The sequence below is a fragment of the Anneissia japonica genome, unplaced genomic scaffold (genome assembly GCF_011630105.1).
Source record: "Anneissia japonica isolate Jap-2015-1 unplaced genomic scaffold, ASM1163010v1 scaffold288059_len961885_cov194, whole genome shotgun sequence".
Classification (NCBI taxonomy): Eukaryota; Metazoa; Echinodermata; class Crinoidea; order Comatulida; family Comatulidae; genus Anneissia; species Anneissia japonica.
This window is the reverse complement of record NW_022740566.1, coordinates 838158-861457: the sequence shown is the minus strand read 5'-3', so window position 1 is coordinate 861457 and position 23300 is coordinate 838158. Positions and strand designations below refer to the sequence as shown.

General features: G+C 34.0%; 1 protein-coding gene across 1 annotated transcript in view; it reads left to right on the top strand.

The window, feature by feature from the left end:
* Positions 1-4206: 4206 nt before the first annotated feature.
* LOC117118240 (histone-lysine N-methyltransferase ASH1L-like) overlaps positions 4207-23300 on the top strand; it is a gene marked incomplete at both ends in the record, with an annotated part of 35328 nt that continues 16234 nt past the window's right edge. Inside the window, 9 exon segments of the mRNA XM_033262761.1 lie at positions 4207-8855; positions 9007-9219; positions 11583-11677; positions 13208-13327; positions 13841-13946; positions 15976-16081; positions 16867-17114; positions 18064-18172; positions 19013-19171. Of these exon segments, the coding sequence (XP_033118652.1) occupies positions 4207-8855; positions 9007-9219; positions 11583-11677; positions 13208-13327; positions 13841-13946; positions 15976-16081; positions 16867-17114; positions 18064-18172; positions 19013-19171 (5805 nt within the window).

Genomic DNA, 23300 nt, shown 5'->3' with positions numbered 1-23300 from the left:
GAATTCCCATTTTCGACTGCAATCGAAATTTCGTGACTAAAAAATAGGTGGTTTTCAAATCGCTCTTCTGTTTTTATTTTAGCTCCAATACGTCAGAAATTTTGAACACGCATGCGTGAAGCTTTTGTCTTTCAAAGTCTGTAACGAACTCACATGCGCTTATATAAAAATTTTTAGAAATATCAATTTGAAATCGTTATTAATTTCAAAAATTTTTCGAACTGGATGTGTACACAGCTGAGCAAGCGATTGACCTGATTTTTGATTCAGACAGCGATGAAGGTGAATCTTTAGATGTGCCAGACTTAGATGTGCCTGTTAGCGATGATGATGGTGGGGCTTCAAGCAGTTCTAACGGCGGAGATGTATGAGCCTAGGCCTAGTAATGTGAGGGTAGTCGACGCTTTTGAATGGAAAGATCGCGCTTATAGTTATGGATGGTTGGGTAAATAAATTATATAACTGTGTGGAATAGGAATGTTTTACATTTGTTTTTATATTTTTTGGCTATAATTTATTTTTTTTTTGGTTTTTGCTGACGATTTATATGTAGCATTTTTCTGTCATTTCTATTATATTATATATATATTATATTATATTATATTATGAAAAAAAATTCCCAAAAATACAAATTACACATCAAATGAAAGCTTATTCTATAAGCTTTCTTTGTTTTTAGAAACATTTTTCTGTATAATTTACAGAAAGTTCCCAAAAATCCACCAGAATGACGTATACTCAAAAAACGCAAAAAACCTTGTTACACTGCAAAAGAATCCGGTATTCAAGGGTTTGCACTATAAAAGAATCCGGTATCCAGAGGGTTAAGATGACCTGGTTAACAACCATTCTAATTTGTTCACTATTTAAGCCTGTTAATCAGATTGTTCTTGGTAACTCTAACTGATATTTTTTGGCACTCTGTATAATTTAGCGGCAGTGTTCGCACAATTGCGAAAAACACAGCAGTACCCGCTGCTTACTTGGACTCAAATTCAACTCTGGCCATAAGGCGCACGCTCGGTGGTCTAGAGGTATGATGCTAGGCTAGTGATCAACTTTTCGCAATTGTTTTCAAGCGTACTGAGTATTTAGTGCATTTCCATGTCATGTAGGGCAAAATTACACCTATACATGTTTCTCCTGACGCAAATCCAGTTATTGTCTATTCCATCACGACAATAACAATTACTATCAACACTGCAGTACACATAATCAGGTATCTGAAAATACCAATAACTTAATTTCAGTTTTTGCTACAACTTAACCATTTTGTACATTCTACAGAAATGTCACAAAGCCGATAGAGCCTAAGGCAACATTTGCTTTTTATAAGACAAGCTAGGCTAGGCCTAGCTTGGGTCCTTTGCAGCGGCATTGCGGCCTCATAACCCTGGTCGTTTTGGCCGAAAACGAAACAGTGAGCTATTCAATGAATAGGCCTAGCTAGGCCTTGCCTAGGTAGGTTACTCTGTAGACTGTATTTCTAGCCTAGGCCCAGCTTATTGTAAATTCAACAAATTAAACCAACCTTAGAGAAACAATTAGGCATTGTCTTCTTCCTCTGTACTTTTTCTAGTTTTTATTTTGCTTTTTCAAAACACTGTGGCTAGAGATAGAGATGGTGACGTAATGCCATTTACCGTACCTTTAGCAAATTGAAGTAGAAATACGGTACCGTATCTCTAGCCACAGCGTTTTCAAAAACGATGGCGGTGTCATGATTGAGCAGTCTCACCACATGGACCAAGCAACTATCAACACACATTCAGTCACGAGAGTTCAGAGAATTTTTTTCAATCGCGAATACATCGTAACGTAAAACAAGGCTTTATACACCCAGATCAATGCATATTCTCGCTACTCCACGGAACTGGATAGGGTATATCAAGGAGGTTTTTAACCTCCTTGGGTATATATAGCAGTTTTTTTTGTGTTTTGTGACAATTTTTGACCAACATTTTATTACGATTTTAAAAGCGTACGCCAGGGTTTACCCCCCCCCCAACGTACGTTTTGTACGCTTATGAAAATGTTGATAATTGTGAAGGACCCCTAACATACAAATGTATTTGAGTATCACCCTTCATCAGGTGTAGGTGTATATATATATATTTTTTATATATTGTCTATGTTTTGTGTAGAATATTCAGTTTAACTTACACTGTTGTCGATGCCTTCCATGTCAATTGCAATAGTTTACAGTACTTCTCTTCTTGTACTTCCTGGTACTGGTATTACTTTTTAAAAAAAAAACCTTAAAATTCACTCTTAATATTACACCTTGATTAAAACTATTTTTTTAATCAGTAACTGTGTTTTATAAAATATTCTTAGTTTTAAACTTTAAAAAACATTAGTTAAGATGTTTATGAACATAAAAGTGTTGCAATACAATGTAGAGTGGTTGTTTTTCTTCAATTATTTAATGCCATGTTTTACATACTGCCATTTTTTTTCATCGACAAAATAGTAAATAGCAAATAATAAAGCCCTTCATCCAAAAAAAATTTCAAATTCTGGACGTGAAACTAATAATAAATTTTATTTGGCCTAGTAGATTAAGAAATTCATTCACTCACAACTCAGTTTATATCTATAATGCAAACTTTGACCGAAGATTTCCCATTGCATTTCCTTGTGCTATGTTTGTGTGCAGTTCACCCATCTTTATATTTATACTGTATATATTTTTTATCTATTTTTGTGAAGCATCAGGGAAAATTATTTTAAATAAAGTGACAATAAAAGTATCTTGTATATCGTATTGTATCTTGATAGTAATATAAACTTATGAAACACCTGATGTAGGCTTATCCACTTAGAATGTATTTGCATGTTAGTTAGCTTTAATCTGTTTATTAACCTCCCTAAAGGAGCGAAGCTCATGGGAGGCTATTGTCTTTCCCTTTGTTTTTCATCTTGTCGTCATCGTCGTATCCATTGTCACTGTTGGACATTTGTTTGTTACCATGATAACTAAAGTTTGGTAAGTCCGATTGTTTTCAAACTTGGCATAATGCAAGATGGTAATAAGAATATGAAGCCTATTGTTTTTGGTATGTGTGTGAATATGTTAATTGCTCATTTGCATAAATAATATTTCACTAAGCAGGTAATTCAGGCTTACCGTGATACTGTTTGGTAAGTCTGATTGGTTTTAAATTTGGCAGAATGCAAGATAGTAATAGTTTTTTTTTTTTTTTTGGTATGTGTGTGAATATGCTTATTGCTCCTTTGCATAATGAATATTTCTCTAATCAGGTAAGTTAAGCTAGTTACCACGATAATAAAGCAGAGCAGATCCTATTGTTTTATGGTACGTGTGTGAATATGCTAATTGCTCATTTGCATAATTAATATTTCACTAATCAGGAAATTTATGCTAAAACATATCATAATTCCCAAAGAAGATATCCAATTTTGTTGAAATTGTAATATTTTATGTTGTCATTGTCGCTGTTGTAGTGAATTGTTTGTTACCACTAAAGTTTGGTAGTCTGATTGGTTTCAAACTCCTACTCTACTTTACTGTTGTCGTTTATATTCCATCATCATCATCATCCCATCGTAATCATCATCATTATACCATCGTAATCATCATCATCATCATCATCATCACCATTTGGCTGCTTTGCCAGCCGTCAAGTTGAGACTTGCATTGTGTATGAATCTAGACATAAGCCTTCAAAATACAACTCTAAATCTACAGAACACTTGTGAATTTCAGTATTCCTCAAAATAATGTAATTTATAGATATCTAAATCTATAAAGAACATTTTTTTTGGTGGATTTCGAATATTTTATAAGGGAGTACATCTTTAAAAATTCTAGATTTTTCTGATTTCAACAAGGGAGCTGTGGTGGCTTCAGAAATTTACTGACAAAGAGTCTCTCATATCCGATGGAGGGGTCCGAACCAATTGGCCAACTTGAGCCTTGGTCAGGATGCCGGAATAAAAAATCCCTGTAGGGTTTACAAAGAGCTTTTATAGCTTATTTGGTCCAAATTGTGCTTTTAGACCACAATTTAAGGGATTGACAATCAAAATAACGTTATTTGGATAGGCATATTATTATTTCTGATCTGACGATCTCATCCTGGCGTCAGATGACAGGGTGGTCAAGACCTGTCTGACAGGGGAAAATTCCCCCCTAAGTGAAGCGAGTTGAATCTATTTAAGTTACATTTTTTTATTTATCGTCAGGGTACCAAAGAGAAAAAATGTGAAGAACAACTGTCAACAAGCTTGCCCAAGCAATGCAAGAAGAAAGCCAAGGCAGGATCAGTTGTTGAAGGTGATAAAAAGGACAAAGATAGTAAGAACAAACAACCCAAAATGGATATATATATTGAAACAGTTCTTAGCGACTCTGGTAACAATGTTGAAGAATCAGCAATTCAGGATGAGGGAACACACAGTGGTAGTGTCATCTTACAAGCCATCGTTGATTGCGCTGTGTCGGAGACACTTGGTATGCAAACCTTTGAAAGCACCATAATTGACGGGGAAGCATACGAGTTGCCAAATGCAACTGAGGAATCACAAACAGATAGTAATCTTTTGGCAAATCAAGGCATCGCAAAAGACAACACAAAGAATACAAAAGGTAAAAGGAAAGAAAAAGTCACAAATGAGGATGAAGAGATGTTGATACCTATTGATACAGGAATGGTTGTTGAAGTTTTTGAAAATGAAGAAGGTGTGGAAAGTACATCAATACCTGTGAATACTCCCGAAAAAGCACCTGGTTATGGATATATGTCATATGCTCATAATTTTGGAGTTGATGCTGAAATGGACAATAAGGAAAGTGAAGCAATCGCTAATTTAACGGGAGATGAACAAGATAAGGATAAGTCAAACAAAATTGAAACAGCATCACAACCACAGTATACTGTGCAGTCAGGTTACAGTCCAAAATCCCACCCTCATACTCCAAAGACTCCAGCAACAAAAAATTCTCTTGCTGATGTTTCAGAATCAGTGATAAAGAAATCTAAAAAGCCATCTGTAGGAGAAAATGAAATAATGTCATTGCCTGTAACATCTATCCAATCAAAACCTAGTGCCACAAAAACCAAGACAAAATCAAAGAATGTCGTTTCTACAAAAGCACAAAAAAAGACTAGTGCTACATTAAAAGCAAACTCAAAAATTGAAAGGTCATCACCTAAAAAAACTGAAAAGTCGTCACCTAAAAAGAATCAATCAAGTACTGTTAATGCGGAACCTGTCACCAGCACTAAAGAAGGCACAAATAAAGAACCAAAAAAAGTAGCAAGAAAAAAAACATCTAAGACGCGCAAAACTAAAATTGATAGAATTAACAAAGTAATGGCTGCATTAAACAATTCGTCAGTGAATAGTGCAGATAACACAACAGAACATCTTGAAAACAACCTTTCTCCTACCAAAGATAAAACCAAGAAAAAGAAAAAATCTCGATCAAAAGATAAGGAAAGAAAAGATAAGGACAAGAAGAAGAAACGAAAACATAAAAATTCCAAAGATAAACATGAGTTAAATGGCAGCAAAAAAAAAAAAAAGAAAGCAAAGAGAAACAAAGGTGGAAGTCCTGTGAAGACTGACCCCGTATTAGAATCTCTTGAAAGCCCACATCATCATCATCACCATAAACCAAAGAAAAAGGCTCGGAAAGATAAAGGAAAGCATCGCAAAAAGTCCACAGAACTATCTCCTATAGATAGCAGTGTATGGGATAAATTAAAAATTAAGAAGTTATCAGAAAAAAAACCAGAATCATTCATACAAGCTAAAAAACATGATTCAAAAACAAAGCATTCTACTACTGCAAAGAAGAGACCTTTAGAAAAATTATATGATGTTGATGTTGCCTCTCATACACCTAAACTAAAAACAGTTGGTCGAAAACCTCTAAAGAATAAGCAAAATTCAAGAAAGGATAGTACAGCTTGTATGACAAAAAGTAATGAATGTTTGACACATGTTAAGGACACATCTGCCAATGAAAACAGGCAAACAAAAGAGAGTAATTTGAAATGTAAAATTGTTAAAGAACAAAGTGTTAATATTTCCACACCTTTGCATATAGATATTCCAGAAGATAGGCCTGTTCAATACACGAAAAGTGTTGGAAGAGGTCGTGGCAGAGGAAGAAGGAAATATGGATCATCCAGGATATTGGCAGTCAAGAAACCCTGTAAACAAACACCAGATACAGGGAAGAATGTGAAGGTACTTGAAGAGAGAGAGATCACAACCAAACACCCTGCACAGAAAGAACTTCAAGAAGATACAGACCTAACCATCAAACATTCTGCACAGATTGTACTTGAAGAAGGGAAGGATGTGACAGTAAAACCCTCTGCACAATTAACAGATATAATTGAAAAAGATAATGCAGAACAACTTCAAAATTTTGGTTCTGAAGAATTAACTCAGAAGAAAAACCCTTCTGATGATACTGAAAAAGATAAAAGCAAAGAGCAGACACCATCGCCTCAGAGTGCTACCACATGTATGAGTGAAGAGGCATTGTTTAGCGACAGTGGTATTGGGACTGACAATAATAGTAATGCTGATCATCAAGCCACTGACAAATCTAGAAAAAATAATGATGTTGAAATTGCCCCAGGTGTGATGTCCTCACATCCACTAGCAACATCTGCTCATGGACTTTATGGTTATGGAAAGAAAGAGAAAATTAAAAAACAAATGAATTGGCCAGTGACCTTGGGTCGAAGAAAACGAAAGAAACATCGGTTAATACGGCCACCAACAAGAATTACGCCAGAGTTTATATTTGAATTAGATGCATTGATTTTGCAATTGAGGGCTCTTAGACTCGAGGATCCTGAACAGATGGATGAAAGTTCCTTGTCAATGGCAGGGAAAAAAAATCACCTGTCATCATTAGTAAAATTAACAACTGGATTCAGTACTATGCTTCGACCATCTTATCTGGGAACTGTGATGAATATACATTCAGATAAATTGAGACATAAGAAAAAGAAGAAGGATAAGCATAGAAAAAGGGAATCAAGGGAGATCACTGGGGATGGAGTAAAGCAGGTCTCTCCTGTATCACATAAATCTGGAGAACCAAGTGAATATGGAGAAATATGTCCATTAAAAACCACAGAAGAATCTAAAAAAAGTGATGTTGAACCACTGAAAGAAAGTATGTCTGAGGATTCATATGATAAGCAAGGTACAGAAGAGTCTACTGATGAGGTGAGGGTTACAGAAACTAAAGAATCTGTGGAGCCTTTAGCAGAAGATAAGAGTTTAGAATCTTCAGGTTTTGAAGAATCCATAATCGAGGTTGAGCAATCAAACAGTGAGAAACCATTAATACCTGTAGAATCCAAACCAAGTACACAACCTCAAAAAGTTTTGTGTAAGTTGCCAATTGTTCAAAAATCAAGTAGAAGAAGAAGAAGAAAAAGAGGAAAAGGGAGAGGATTTACACGAAGGAAGATGAGAGGAACTTACCAGAGCAAGAAGCTTCAAATGTTGATGAAGGAAAATAATGTATATACCGTTTTAAATGATAATGCAATAAATCAAGGAAACCAAGAAACAGAAAAAGTCTCAGTTGATAATGAATTTGATGATGGAGATTTTCAAGATGCAGTTGAAGAGTGTCATAATGACAATCCTACAAACGAAATGATTAGCAATGTTGTGTCATCAACAGGTGCTAAAGAAAATAATGATGAAAGTTCAGTTGATATTGACCCTCGGGAGAATTTAAACAAACAATCGTTAGAGAAATCCTTATATAAACAAAGTAAGCATGTTGATAAAACTGAAACCTTGGATATATTCAAGACAAATATACAGGACAAACTCAAGAGAAAACCTGGAAGACCACGGCAAAAGAGGAGGAAACCAGGACGACCACGAAAAACTCTGGCCCCTGAAATTGTTAATCACACAGCAAATAAGTGCAGTGAAGACTTTGTGACTGAGAATAACAACATTAACCATGAGGTGAATGTAGCAGACAGGAATGTTTTTATTGAGGATGAACCTAATAAAGAGTTAAATCAACTTGAGGTTGATGTTCCTAGGGAAACCATAATAAACAAAGAAACGGAAAGTGCTGTTATTGTTGAGCAAGAGACATTGTTTTTAAGAAGGTCCCCCAATATAAATATATCTGATGTTAGTGAACGTGTCGAGAGAGAAAAACCTTACGAATCGGCAAACCCCGATTTTGACAGTGTGAAGAGAAAAATAGATGCAGCAATCAAAGCTTGTGTTGATAAGATAAAAAATACCAAACGCTTTGAGAGTACAGTTTTCAATGTATCACAGGACACACATCACATTGAGGAACAAGTAGCGCCTAAAAGGAGAGGTGGGTTCCTCAGCCCAATGCTTAAACCAAAAATTCAAGAAGAATTCAAACAGAAAAAAAATACAAATATACCAAGATTGAAAGCTGAACTTCTTTCACAACATCTGAATAAAAAACATTTATCAAAATTAAAAAGAAGGAAGTCGCGGAAGCTAGTCACATGTGCAATAGAACGACATTATAATAAACAGGGTAATCAGTTAACAACTGTTTCTGATGAAAGTAGGATAGAAGATCAAGAATCTGAGAGTGCACCACTGCCATTAGTTCTGACATCAATAATGGATGACAATGGCAGTGATGAAATGGACCTTGTGGAATCACTCTCCGATGAAAGACATTCCATGACATCAGCAGCTTTGAAGTCTGTTCAGAAAAAAGTTTTAAAAGGTGGGAAAGGTGATAAACGAAAGGCAATATCAGATAATGTGGATTCTATGTTGCCTCTTAAAAAGAGAAAGTTGACACTAACTGTTAAAGAAGATGGAACTGGTGCTTCAAGGTAAGACTAGTTGTTTTAACTATATGTGTATTTTATACAAACGATGATAAAAAAAGAAAGAAAAAACCTCTTTCACCATTACTACTATCCCTGTCATTCCCATAATCACTTTCTGCTAAGATATTCATATTTGTGTAAATGTTGTTTTCAGCGAAACCAATTTGAAAATTGTAAGTGTAGCTGTTGATGATGCAGAACTGAAAGAGACGAGCATTCTGCCTGGAATACAGAATCTTAAAGGGTTTGAGAAAGGAAGTAAGGGAAGAAAAAGAAGAGCAGAGCAAAGACGACGTGATGATAAACCACCAAAGAAAAAGTACTGGAAAGCCGGAATGTATTCAAGTTCATTCAAGGAAGATGTAATGTAAGTGTTGTTATTTTATTTTAATTTTTTTTGTTTAACTCGACAAAGATTAAGTTTTTGCAGTGGAAATATAGCTTGGTGTTAAGATGTTTGCCTTCTAATCCCAGGGTCTTTGGTTCAATTGCTGTAAACATCAGTAAAGTAGTCTATGCTCACACTAGCCATTCGCCAATGACGAATTGAGATACCATTTGGCAAAGAAAAAAATGTGCATCTTTCGCCAAAATACACAATAAGCAAGAAATGAATTTTAAGGGAACCGTTTTTGTGAAATTTTAATAGTTTATAAATTTGGCTAAAACATTTTAAATTTGGCTAAAAAGATTAAAAACCTTTTGCCATTTGGGCGAAAGAAAATTTTAACCTAGCGTGAGCGTAGTTAGTGAACACTGACCTTCTTTTCATCTGTTTTTAGAAATTAGTTATATTGTTATAACTGCCTTTACGACTGGTTACAAATGAATAAGACATAAATAAGCAAGAAATGAATTTTACGGAACCGTTTTTGTGAAATTTTAATAGTTTATAAATTTGGCTAAAACATTTTAAATTTGGCTAAAAAGATTAAAAATCTTTTGCCATTTTGACGAAAGAAAATTTTAACCTAGCGTGAGCGTAGGTAGTGAACACTGACCTTCTTTTCATCTGTTTTTAGAAATTTGTAATTTTATATTAATAAGAAATAAATATCAATTTATATTTTAAAATAAGCAATTTTTTGGGGGGGATTTTGCCTTTAATTATCAAGGAGGGGTTAATTTACATTATTGTAGAAAATATTTATTTACCGTATGTGGGTTTTTAAGTTTCCATTTTCGGTCTTGAATATTGACACTTTATTTTGGATTAGAATGGAAGAGAAAAGACCTTTTGAGAAATGGTATTAATTTTAATGGAGTATATTGGGTAAGATTTTTCTCGCTTAAACTTTGCCAGATGTGACGGATTATGGTAGTTGAGAAGTCAGAGACTTAGAACATTTTATGTGAGACTATGCAAACTTGGTTTATTGATGACTAATGTATAGTACATACTAAACATAATTTGTTGTAACTGCAGTACACTAAAGTACAACATTATGTTGTGCATGTTTTGTTAACTATGAGGAATTTATTATATTAAATGTTTAAACTCGCTTTTTACTTGTCCTCTGTTTTCTTTTAATTTCTTTTGAAATTTCGTAGACCAAATTCATGTAATACTGACCTATTCTCTGTGCCCTATAGCCAAGTTAATGCTACCATAGACTCTCCTATCACTATAATTCTATTACACATAACGATACTGTTATTGATATATTTTTTAACAGTATTTCCACATTCAAAAACCAAGGTAGCTCATTCAGTGTAGGCCTTCTTTCAATTAACCTAGGAATGATTTTTTTTTTCTGTTTGTCGTTGATTTATATTGTATGTTATCTTGTAATATACTATATATCTACATGTATATATTGTATGTGTATTTTAAGACATCCTGTAGTGTGCGATACCACTGTTGGAGGTAGTTGAAATAAAATAAAATAAAATATTACAGGTTTCTATACAAGCAAGCAGTGTTATTGCTTTTTTTTTTTTGGCTTTCTTTTCCTTTTGTTTTTAAATTATTATTGTATGACTGAAACTTTTTTGTGCTGTCATTCCCTCTGATTCAACAAATTATTGTTGATTTTTAATCACTTATCATTAAAAACTTAAATTCTTCATTTAATATTAAATATATTATAGGTTATACCAGATTCAGACCACTATCAGTTCTTGTTTGTTTTTTCCTTTGTTATATCCTTGCTATATCTATTCACATTTTTTCAAGGATGAATAAATCTATAAACAAAATTGGTAAAAAACTTCATGTTGAAAAAAGTTATGATACCTTTTCAAGTATTAGAATGGCTAGATAAACTAACCCCCAAAATTCAGTGCAAACAGGCTGTGAAACATTCCCTTCTGTAAAATTACCCAAGGTGTGTGGTAAGTTTACCGAGCAAACATTGCCTAGGAGAAATTACCTGGCCGTTTTCCCCAAGCACAGTGGTTTGGTTAAACTAGTCTTTCAGAGTGTATGCTATCACAGAACATTCTACAATCTTTTGCATCCATAAATTTTATAAAAACCTTCTGCAAACTTTGATTAGACCAAGGTAAAGTTACCCTTTGTTTTGGTCAAATTAATCCAATGTTAACACTGCTCTAGTCTTTATGTGCAGCCAGCATGTTGTTACAGAAACACTGTGTATCTTTCAAGAAGAGCCGCCCACTTAAAACATTGTTATAAAATAAAGACATTTGTAAAGTATATTTTGACATTAACATTGCTGATAAAAATTTACCACAGTGATAACCATCTCTTTTCAATTTTATTTTCAGTCCAAAAAAAAGTGTGAAATCTAATGAAAAGAAGTTACTGGATGAAACAATTGAGAGACCAGCCTGTGGCTACCTTCCAAAGCCTATTCATGTAGGTAAGTTTTACAGTTTTCAACAAGTATCTTTAGTGTAGACAGTGGTGGTGCCAGCATCTGAAGTCTGGAGGGGGCAAGTGAAGGGCAAAGTAAAATTTTATGGGGGAATATTTTTTCATATAGCCATAGTTACCAACTGTCTTGCAGCATGTGGGACGGTCCTGCATTTCAAAGTGATTGTGGATGAAACACGCATTTTGCAGAAACACATACGTGATTATAAATTTGTCACGTATTTAGAAAGTCTATAAGTGATAACGAATTATCGCGAATTCAAGGGAAAATGTATTTAAAATTAAAGAAATTGGTTTTGATAAAAAAAACAGTCATGCAGTACCTTAAGTCATTAGAGAGCTTTCGTTATCTCATCCGAGAATCAATTTACTGAGAAAATTTCTCTTTCCCGACCAAAACAACCCAGCCAACCACTTAGTAGAATCTAGGAGGCGTGTGCACGCTTGCATATTAATTGTTACAACCACCCACCGGGGTTCCGACAGCCCACAGGCCTTCAGCAAACTGGTGTAGTCATGTATTTCAAATCTCTCAGGTTGGTAACTATGCATAGCAGATACAATTATAAATTATCACATTAACAGGTAATGCTTCTATCCATGTGCTTGTTATTTTTATTTAAATACTCAGTATATTTATAACAATTATAAAAAGTTGGTTAAATGTATTGTCCAGTGGTCTTGAAATGACAATCTTAAAATGTTCATTTTTCCGGAATAACTGGGGAGCAAGAAAATTATCTTGGGGTAATGCCTCGTAGTGCCGTCCCTGATTGGTAGAATTGTTCCATCGTTAATAAATCAAGCACAATTTGATGTAAATTTACTGCGAGCTTTCGTTGATGTTATCAACATGACTTCATCATTCTATGTGAGCTAGCATCTGCTGTTTTGGGCATTGAGTGAACAACGCCCTCAGGTGCCAGCTCTTTTCCTGTCAGGTTTGGTTCTGGGACCCTGGCTTTTCAGGTTGAAGAAGTTGGTCATAAATGTAGGAAAGCATGTATGCCCCATCAACTCTGTTCATCATCTGTTTTTGTTTCCATATTGAGATTGCCTCCATGAGTGTTCCTTGTCCCATGTTGGTTCTTTTTTTTATTGTTTTGGTGTCGTCCCAGTTGGGGACATGGTCAAGATCCACCACACTGACATACTCAGCACAGTGGGATCATCCCCAAAATTTGCATGTGATAAGGTTATTATGATGATAAGCATGTTTACGAATATATGGCATTTATCATTTTTCAAATGGTCAGTACAACATTGGACATTTTTAATGTGGTTTAATGGTAAAACTGGATTGTATCCATGAAATTTGATGCAAATAAAGATAACTTTATTGTCCAAAAATAACATAAAATTTACTTTTCCTTGGGTACATGAAAATACATACAAAGCACATATCACACATAAAACTACTGAACACTGGTCTGTATACCCATTGAAAATGACAAATTGTATTATAATATTGTAATTTATGCAGACAATTAAATTGATATTCCTTCTCTGAAACTAGGACGTTATTTGCGAGAAGAAACACGGGATTTTACATTACCATACGACCTCTGGTGGTTGTCCATTCATAAGAAGTTGCTGTCAAGACAAGATACTCTTTCATTTAAGAAAATTAGGACAAGTAAGTTGATATGTAGTTAAGATATCTTTGCCTTTGTTTATTTGAGGATACTAATTAGGTAATCATGTTCCATTATTGATCTCTTTGGACAATACACAATGTCAATGACCCTTCATGCATCATTCATTTTTGCATTTTTTGTCTTCGACAGAGGGGGTCAGGTCTGAGTTTAGTACATTCAATTCTATTTAAACAATTATGTTAATAATACATAATTTATCATGTAGCTATATATCACTTTATTGTTGTCTTAAAGTACAGTTTCCACCCACCAATAAAATTCATCCATCCTGGGGTTTCAGTCCGGGTGGTACCTGATCTGGGCCCTAGGCAACTTTTTGGTTTGGACCTCCTGTTGGCAAATTTCTGAAGCCACCAATGTGTATTTGTAAATAAAAGCTAGCTGAAAGTCAGACTTTTTTTGTGGCCCCTTGGTGAGGTTTTTATTCTACATTTAGATCAACATTGATTTACGATAAATGATTATGACTAATGTAACTCATTTTATTTCAGACTTGCATGTTGATGTTAAGCCAACTTCTGGCTTAGAGCATGTTCGCTGCAGTTGTAAGGTACCTCCCCCAAATGAACCTGGATGCGGGGAAGATTGCATCAATAGGTAGATATACTTAAACTTATAATTTGAAAATTTAAATTGATATGATATTTAAAACTTTTTCTTTTAACATAAGTCCTCGTAAAACACAGCTACTTGAAATAAATAGGAATGCTAACTTGGTAGCTTACTAGTTCCATCACTTTAAATTATTATCTCCTCTGGACCCTATTGGAAATATGTTGTTTCTTTTTCGATTTTATGGTTATCCTGGTTTAAATTATGTTTTTAATGTTCAATGATTTTTTGTAATTTTGTCTGTATTGTTATTCTGTATAACATTGGAAACAGAATAAAATCAAATCGTCAAGCATCATTGAGTTGATTAAATGGTACAGTATGTCTAGGTGAAAAAAAATAGATTTAACTAATTTTGATTAGTTAATTTGTTCTATCATTTCCCATTCATTTATCATTAGTAGCATATTTTATGATAACTTAGGGGGGTAATTTTGGAGTGTAAATATGGGATATGACTTCTTCGGCCGCCGACACCTTCGGCCGCGCGAGATTTATATGGAGCGCCAGTTGGGTATTTCTCCCCACCGCATGCCTTTGCTAAACTAAATAATTGCTGTCATGTCGCACAGTAATATTTACATATTTATTTTAGGTATTGTATGTATATAATAATTGCTTTCATGTACAGTATTATTTACTTATTTATTTCAGGTATGTGGATTTCTTTTTAAGTGTCTTACATTGAAGAATTGTAAAGCTTCAGTATTTTATTTGTTTTACAGAACAGTATTGTTATTCATTATACAATTTGAAACTGTAGGCCTATAAAGTGTGTTATTTACAAGAGTTGGAAAAAGAAATCTTGAGTAAATTTGTCAATCAATAGTCAATAAAAATTCTTTAGGAATATCTCTCTATTCTCATGCCCTTAATGTACATATACTTTATATCATTAAAGCCAATCAATTTATTGGTGATTTAAAATTCAGGTCTTTATATTTACATTACTGAATAGTAAACAAGTGCACATGTAAAAAATGAGATCTATAATCGATAACAAGCAATGATGTTTACCTTTAACAATTATCGTCAAAATGTTTAAAAATCGTGTTAACCATGGTGTAAGTGGCAGCACAAAGTTTGCCATGTTTAATTCGTTACGATTTTTTCACAAATTATATAATTTTATCACTGAAATTTTAACACACTATTAATATTAATTGTTGCGACATGTTCTGTGTGTATAGGCCTATCTGTAACAATGTAAGCTTGAGTGTTTCTGAATTTGAGGGTAAGAATTGAATAAATATAATAGCGCTCATTCAACCACTGTATATCAGCGTGACAAACAATAGTGCACATTCAACTTCCAATTTTCAAAGCACTCAAAGGGCGCTCCATACATTTTGGTGTTCGACAGGCGTCTGCGGCCGAAGTTGGTCTAAAGCGTAAATATTACTGGTCAAGTAGTTCCATCAAATCTATAACATATATAACATATTCTAATATATATTTTATTTCATTGATCTAATGAGCCCCTTATTTATTGGAGGAAAAAACTACAGAATAATGAGAAGATAGATACCTAACAAATTCAAAGAAAAACATCCCAGAAATAACAAAATTCAAATCTTAAAAAAAAATCAAAAATCTTAGTCTTGAAGGTAAAAAAAACAGAAAAGCAAAAGTTTTACAAAGTTAAAACTACTGCATTTCAGTAAAAAGCAAGTAAGAAATCAACATAAAATAAAGTAAAATTCCAAACAAAGAGAAAAAAAAAGTACTTGAATTACAATGAACAAATAATTAAGACACTAAAGAAGAAGGTTAAAGAAAATGGAATTATGAAGAGAATGCAGTAGATGGATTGCAAATGGGCAACCAAGGACCAGGAGAAGGAAAGGAAGACAAAAGAAAAGGTGGAAGGATGACATCACTGCATACATGGAAACAATATTTGGACAAGAGCAGCATTGGACAGAAAAAGATAGAAAATGTTGGAGGAGGGCTTCACACAGCAGTGAGTGAAACAGCCTGATAATTGATTGATTGATATTTTTTTAATTCATAGGATGACTTTCACGGAATGTAACATGAATACCTGCCCTTGCGGTGAGCAGTGCAGCAACCAACAACTCCAGAGACACCAGTGGTGCCCAGACCTTGAGCGCTTCATGGTACGCACATCTGCATTTATAACATTACAGCAAAGAATACATCAAAAATATATTTTTATTGTGGTAGTTTCACATTTTCATGTTATAATTTTCAGTTCAATTCAATTCTTTATTCCACAAATGTCACTATAAAACATACTTTTTACATATCACTTTTTTTTCAAAATATGTGGTAAAGGGTATCCCACCACTAGCATTGCTCTTCATGTGGGACCCTTTTAAGCTAAACTAAAAATAAAATAAAAAGAATAATAAAGAAAAAATTTAACATCCTGACCATGCTTGTCTTATTGGGTGAGAGACAGTACTATCCATGGGTATCGTGCAATTGTGTAAGTTGCTATTCTAAGTACTTTTCTTGCTTCTTGTTTCAATTCCTAAGGGAATGTTGGAACAAATTTATGATGTTAAACAAAATATTTAATAAATAACAAATAAAAAATCATTTAAAAAAAAGTATTTTTTTAGTGACAATATTGGGGTGCTTGTTGATTACAATATTGGGGTGCTTGTTGATTACAATATCTAATACAATTAAGAATGTGGAAGTAAATATTAAACAGGAAACTTTTCCGTGAGCTATCACTAAACAACCTACACATGTATGTATAGTTCATAATACATGTGTGGAACATTACACATTTGCTGTTCCGATGTACAGGGTGCCATATGACGGACATACATTGCAGAATGGAAATACTTAAGTAGTGTTAAAAGATCACACTACTGCACATGTTAACAAATACAGCTTTTAACAACTAGTATTTAATTTTGTTATTATCTAGACAGTTGATAGAGGCTGGGGAATCATGAGTAAAACGAAGATAAAACAGCATAAGTTTATCTTGGAGTATGTTGGCGAGGTCATTTCAGTTAAAGAGTTCCTAAAACGTGCAACAACAGATTACCAACATCGCAAACACCACTATTGTCTGAACCTAGATAGCATGCATGTGATTGATGGACATCGGGCTGGCAACGAGGGACGCTTTGTCAACCACAGTTGTGAACCTAACTGCGAAATGCAAAAATGGTTTGTTAACAATTTGTGTTTGCTTGCTCGTAAAATGTATCTAAAGATAAATGTGCAATAGTTTAAAGATAAACATATTTAATTTGCAATTGTACTTGAATAAATAGACAGAATTAGTCACCAAACCAAACTTGTTATAGTGGGTATAACATCAAAACAAATTGCAAGGTGGCAGTTTTTTCACACAATAATAAGCTTCCACTCGAGTAAATTTAGAAACTTATTTATTTGTACATTTTATCATAAAATTTATCGAAAAGCCTTGGTAAATATTTTCTTTAATAAATGTCAGACTTTTGACCCGTTAGATTTGAAATAGAGTGGAAAACTTGAACATGTTGGCATAACCTCGTCGCGTGAACACTGGCCTAGCCTTAGACTAGAAATTCATACCAACAACGTTCTTCTCACTCATTGGCCATCGTAGTCAAAAGAAACATCTTGTTGTACAATTCAGCTATTTATGTTTGTCTAATGGTTTATATATTTCATGCAGAAATTGCAACAAAGTGACAGTGTTTAAGCTGAATTTGTACCTTTAAATCAACAGCGATTGCTTTAGTCAACGCTGGATGTGGCGAGTCCCGCGAGCGATTGGCCTAGGTCCCCCTAGAAGGCTTCTCAAAACTCTTCATACTTTTATGGAAATTTAAATCAAATCAATCAAATCTACGAATCATTCAAAATGTATACGTTGTTATAAAAAGTATCTTCTATGCTACTTCATTACATTTTAGACGATTTAATATATACCACTTTCCACTCCGCTCAATGCATTAGCAAAGCTCTTTGGCCAATGTTTACAAATTCATACCTACTTGGCGAAATCGCGATGTCATCTTTGGTGACTAATTCGGTCTATTAGGTATTAATGTAGGTATTATTTCCAACTTTTAAACATAATATATGGTTTTTAATTTGTTAATGATTTGGTACTTATGACCTACAGGTGTGTTCAAGGTGTGTACCGAATTGGCTTGTTTGCTCTTCAAGATATTGCGGCCAATGAGGAACTGACTTACGATTATAACTTTCACGCATTTAGTTTAGAAGGCCAGGTAAGTAACAGTATAGAAAAGGTTCAGTCATGTTACTATAAACTTTCAAACATTTATATTATATACATTTTAAAATTTATTCTCACTACAACATACTGCTTTGTTCTCCTTATTGCTACCAATTTACCATGCGGCCGTTCCAAGGCAAAACAACGTAGTTTCAAATTTTCACTTTTCTAGAAAAATAGATTTAAAGTTTGCAACTATGCAACAAATTGTTGTACCCTTTTAAAATTTTGCAGTGCCATAGATCTAAAGAAATTATGAATGTATGTAAAAATTTAATTACAACAAGTATATTACAGGAATTGTGACTGAATTTTTAATTTGTCACATACAGGGCCAATCATATGTATTAGTAAGTGCATACTCCATTAACATTGTTGATACCATCGACCAGTATATTTTGCTGTCCCAAACTCAAAACAATTTTTGAATACCATTCTGCGGCAAAACAACGTATCTTCATTGAAGATACGTTGTGTCCTTAAAGATTTCTAAAACGACTTGGTGTTGATCAGAAATTTTCACAGGTAATTCAAAAGTGTTTAAATATACAGTACTATAATCTGAAAATCGACAAATAATGAGTTATGTGTTTTTGCCTCGAGACAGCCACACAGCATATACTTTTTGCCTGAACTGTCAAGCATCAACAATATATCAGTTTTTTTGGTTTTTTAACCATCAACTCTCAAACTTATATAAATCATTCAGACTTTGTCTTTATTCGAACTTATAATTACTGCAAATATATTTACAAACAGATTTTTATAGTTTCAAACCAGCTTATCTACAGCATGACAGTACATTTATGTCATTCACTTGTTTATGCTACAGCAAGTTTGTAAGTGCAAAAGCCCATCTTGCCGTGGCTACATTGGAGGGAGAGGACAAAAACCGAGTAACAACGGTAGCCTAAAGAAAATTATAAGCAATAAAAGAGTTGGACGCCCTCCAAAAGATAAGCGCAAATCCAAAAACACACTGAAAAAACTAGTAAGTATAAAAATGATTTACTTCACATTTTGTGCCCTGACTGTAGAGTATATGAAAGAATTGAGTCATTGACAATCATTTGTTAATGAGACCTTTGTTGACGAGGAAGATGGCTAAGTGGAGATTACACGGAACAGTTTTGTAAGGATTTGTTTTGATGCATTAATTTTTTGTAGTTACAAAGCTTAAATCCTACATTATCCAAACGCTATATTTATGAATAATGCATGATGTCTTGTAAAGTCAGGGTTTTATAACTTTACAATTTTTCGGCTCTGTATAATCGGATTGACGCCTTCCAGTATTTTATTACTCGAGCCTCACTGTCAGAAATGAACACAGTCACATTTGAACTTTGTTTTGTTTCTTTTTTCCAAAACAACCGGTCAACAGCCATGATCGAAGAAAACACAATGACGTTGGGCTCTCGCTTAACAACATTATTATAGCGCCCTCAACTTTTCAACTGTAAATTAAAATAATATTTTTAGTTCCTATGCATGTAATGCAATAGGAACTATTGTAATCACTCTTCACTGTTTTTCCTGTGTGTAGACATTTATGTAAATGTAAATTTATGTTTTCCGTCATTTTGTTTGACCTGGCAATGCGAGTTCGATGTGAAGTTTCTGCAATGTAAGCGGAGGTCCAACTCTCATATCATGCTTAGTTTTTAGGTTCCATTGTTAAGTCTGTACACACTAAGGACACCTTGTTTTTTTCGCTTGCTTAATTATTAAGTAAACACATTTTGTTGGTGTGCTCTTGCAAATTTACTGCGGTCACCTCCAAATCCAAGATGGCGTCCAAGATGGCCGCCAAATAAAGATTAAAACATATTTTCATGTGTTACTTTTGAAATAGCCATTCAATTTTGTTGCAAATAGTGTCATATGAAAGAGAATTAAATTGTCTTTCTCAAAAAAAAATCATAATTTTATTATAGATTTTCATCAAATGTCATATTTTTTAAGAAAAAGTGACAATTTTGTGAAAATTTCTGCTAAAATTGTAAAATGTGATTTTCATTGTCCTTTAGTAAGGCATGAAGCCATCGAGATATTTTATTCATATTTACTCAAAAACTGACTTCGTATAATAAAAAAATAATTTGAAAATTTCAAGTAAAAGCAAAAAAGTTTTGAATTCTAGAAGTTGGTGACCTAAAAATCATATTATTTGGCTATTTGTGAAAGCTTGAAACTCACTATGGTCACTAAAAGTGTGTCCATATATAATTCGGCTTTCTGATTAGTATACATGTACAAGATTTTTGTTGAGATGATCAATTTGGTGTTTGTATCCAAAACATGTTTAGTGGTAAAACAAAAAGAGACAGAGGTGTGGTGGCGAAATACACTTCAGTATCAGAGTGGTGGTAGAATAATATTTATTAATGTTGATGATGCTAACAAAAACAGAGCACAAATTTAAATACATTATCATTTTGATATTTATTTTCACATACACTCTGTAAACATTGTTATATGCGAGCCTATAATTTGAAGACATCCAATGTTAGTTATGTAAATACAATAACTGAGATGAAACATCAACACAAACATGTAATAAATATATTATATATACTGTATATACTTTTGGCTGTTTAGTTGTAAATTTTAGCTGTTGCTTATCAACATTCATGAGAGCCTGTCTCTTATACACATCTAGATGTGTATAAGAGACAGTATATATACATATCTTTTCCGCATTATGACGACCAGATGAAAATACGGTCTTATGACGACTGACGTATATTTTTAATAAAGTGATTTTCTTTCAAATCATTATTATAACTATTATGTATATAGATAAATATAGTTTATTTACATGTTTTTTTTAGACTAGCTCTAATTAAACAAAGCAGATGTTGATTGCGGTCGTTATAATGCCCCACACACGACTCCAAACAACCTTTTCCGCATTATAACGACCGGAGACCGACAATTATGGAGCGCAGTTTATATTCATCACTTTGACAGTTTAAACTAATGTGTTTATTGAAGGCAATACCGGCGCGCCATATGCATTGTATTATTACGGTTTTTACCGCATTAGAACGACCGTCTACTTTTATTCATATTTTACAGTACAGTATAGCCTATGCATAGTATTATACCTCCTTGCTTTTATAATTCTATATTTATTGACTGTTATTGTCTGTTAAAAATGAGGCCTAGGACTAGGCCTAGGTCCCTAGGCTAGGAGAGGTCCGGAGATGCCAGCACTTTAGGACTAGGCCTAGGCCTAGACAAGTACACTAGGCTAGGCCAAGGCTTAGGTTTGGTCAGCTCCCTGGTCTGCCCTAGACCTAGCAAAAATACAAAAGTTAACATGTTAATTTTGTGTGTATGTGTTTTCGTCCTACTGATTTAGATGGATTCTAGCTGATCTAGCTAGCCTATCTTACCTAGGCCTAGGCCTACCTGTCCTCCAGGCACTAGGCCTAGCCTAGCCTAATTAAATTAGCCAAGCCCTTGCCCGGGAAGTATAGAATAGTTAGTGGTTGCCTATTTGTAAACCTAGGTTTAGGCTAGGCTAGGACATATCCTAGGCCATAAGTTCTATAACATAATCCGTGCAAAATTTAGTTTCAATTCAGTAAGTTACCCTCTGCCATAGGCAGTGGCGTAACGATGGGGTCAGGGGCCTGTATGTATGAAACTGGGGGCCCTTTTTGGGAATTCCATCGTGGGATTTTAAATGTGTATCGTTATTCTAAATGTTTTTAACGACGAATAAATGATATAAAATGAATCCTGAAAGTTGAGGCCAGGGAGGGACTTTCACAGTTGGAGAGTCTATACCATAAATTTGTGAATATGATTTTCTTTTTATCTTCAGTTAAAAAATCTTTTGACAAATTTAGTGGGGCCTCGGGCCGGCAGCTCCAGGCCGGCAGGCCCCCCCCCAACTCTTTATTCCGCCACTGGATATAATATATGATATGTCCTACAGTTGATTTCAGACACATATTATGCTGTTGCCCTTGTGGGGCTGATATAAGAAAATGTATTATTATGGCACGTCTGGATGACCGGAAATGGCACTCACAGACTTTGTGAATATAATTTTCCTTTTATCTCCATTTTTAAAATTTTAATATTTTTTTTTGGACAAATTTGGTGGGGTCCCAGGCCTCTTTAATCGTTATAATATGATATATGCCCTACAGTCGATCTCAGAGACACATTATGGTGTTATTTTATCAACAAAGTCCTTTTTGATCAAGGTACAGATCAAGGAACCTATGGGTAGGGCCCCTTTGAGGCCCTAGAATTCGGGGGCCCTGCGGACCGCCACATGAGAGCGCATAGGAGTTACGCCACTGGCCCTAGGTGTTTTTGTTTTTATTAAATTGGTTGAATGTTATCGTTTCAATTTGAGCTGCATAACTTTCAAGATCTCAATTTAATTAATGTTTTTTGAATGATTTTTATAAATGACTTTTTTGTGCAGTCAGGGAGTTTCCATTTTTTATTTATTTTTTTGTAAATCAAACTTTGACTGATTTTGATAAATATATACTATTTTAAATGTAATAAACTGAAATTTTGATGTTTTATTAATCTCATTTCTTATTGGCTTTCTTTAATGCATTTTTTATTCATTGCAGGCCCAGCATAAATTATTCATCTATTATTTATTTATTAAATTTTATGTATTTTAATTTTTCTGTCTAGCTTATGTAATTGGGTAATTCCGTGTCAAATCAACCAGAGGTCCCAGGTCGACCGTCTTTGATTTTTATGAAACTTCTTAAAAATGATCCACTATGTGAAAAATCAACGTCCACAAAAGATTAGCCGTATTGGATATGTAGTTTCCGAGATATTGACGCCTCAAAAAAGGGTCATGGCTCTTCAAGATGCGCAAAAGCAATTTCCTCCAACTTTGGAAGCTTATAACTCAGGATTCAAGGTCAAACTTGGTATTCTAACTTATATTCCACCATTTTACACAAATATGGCATCAGATTAACTGTTATCCCTTCTCTTTTGAAGTTATATATATTTAGCATTCATATACTCTCACAATCCTTGTATTCTCTCACTCCTGAAGATTGCATTAGCATGAAACAGTCTGTAGAGTGATAATACCCAGTTCTACAAGTTCTACATTTTAAATA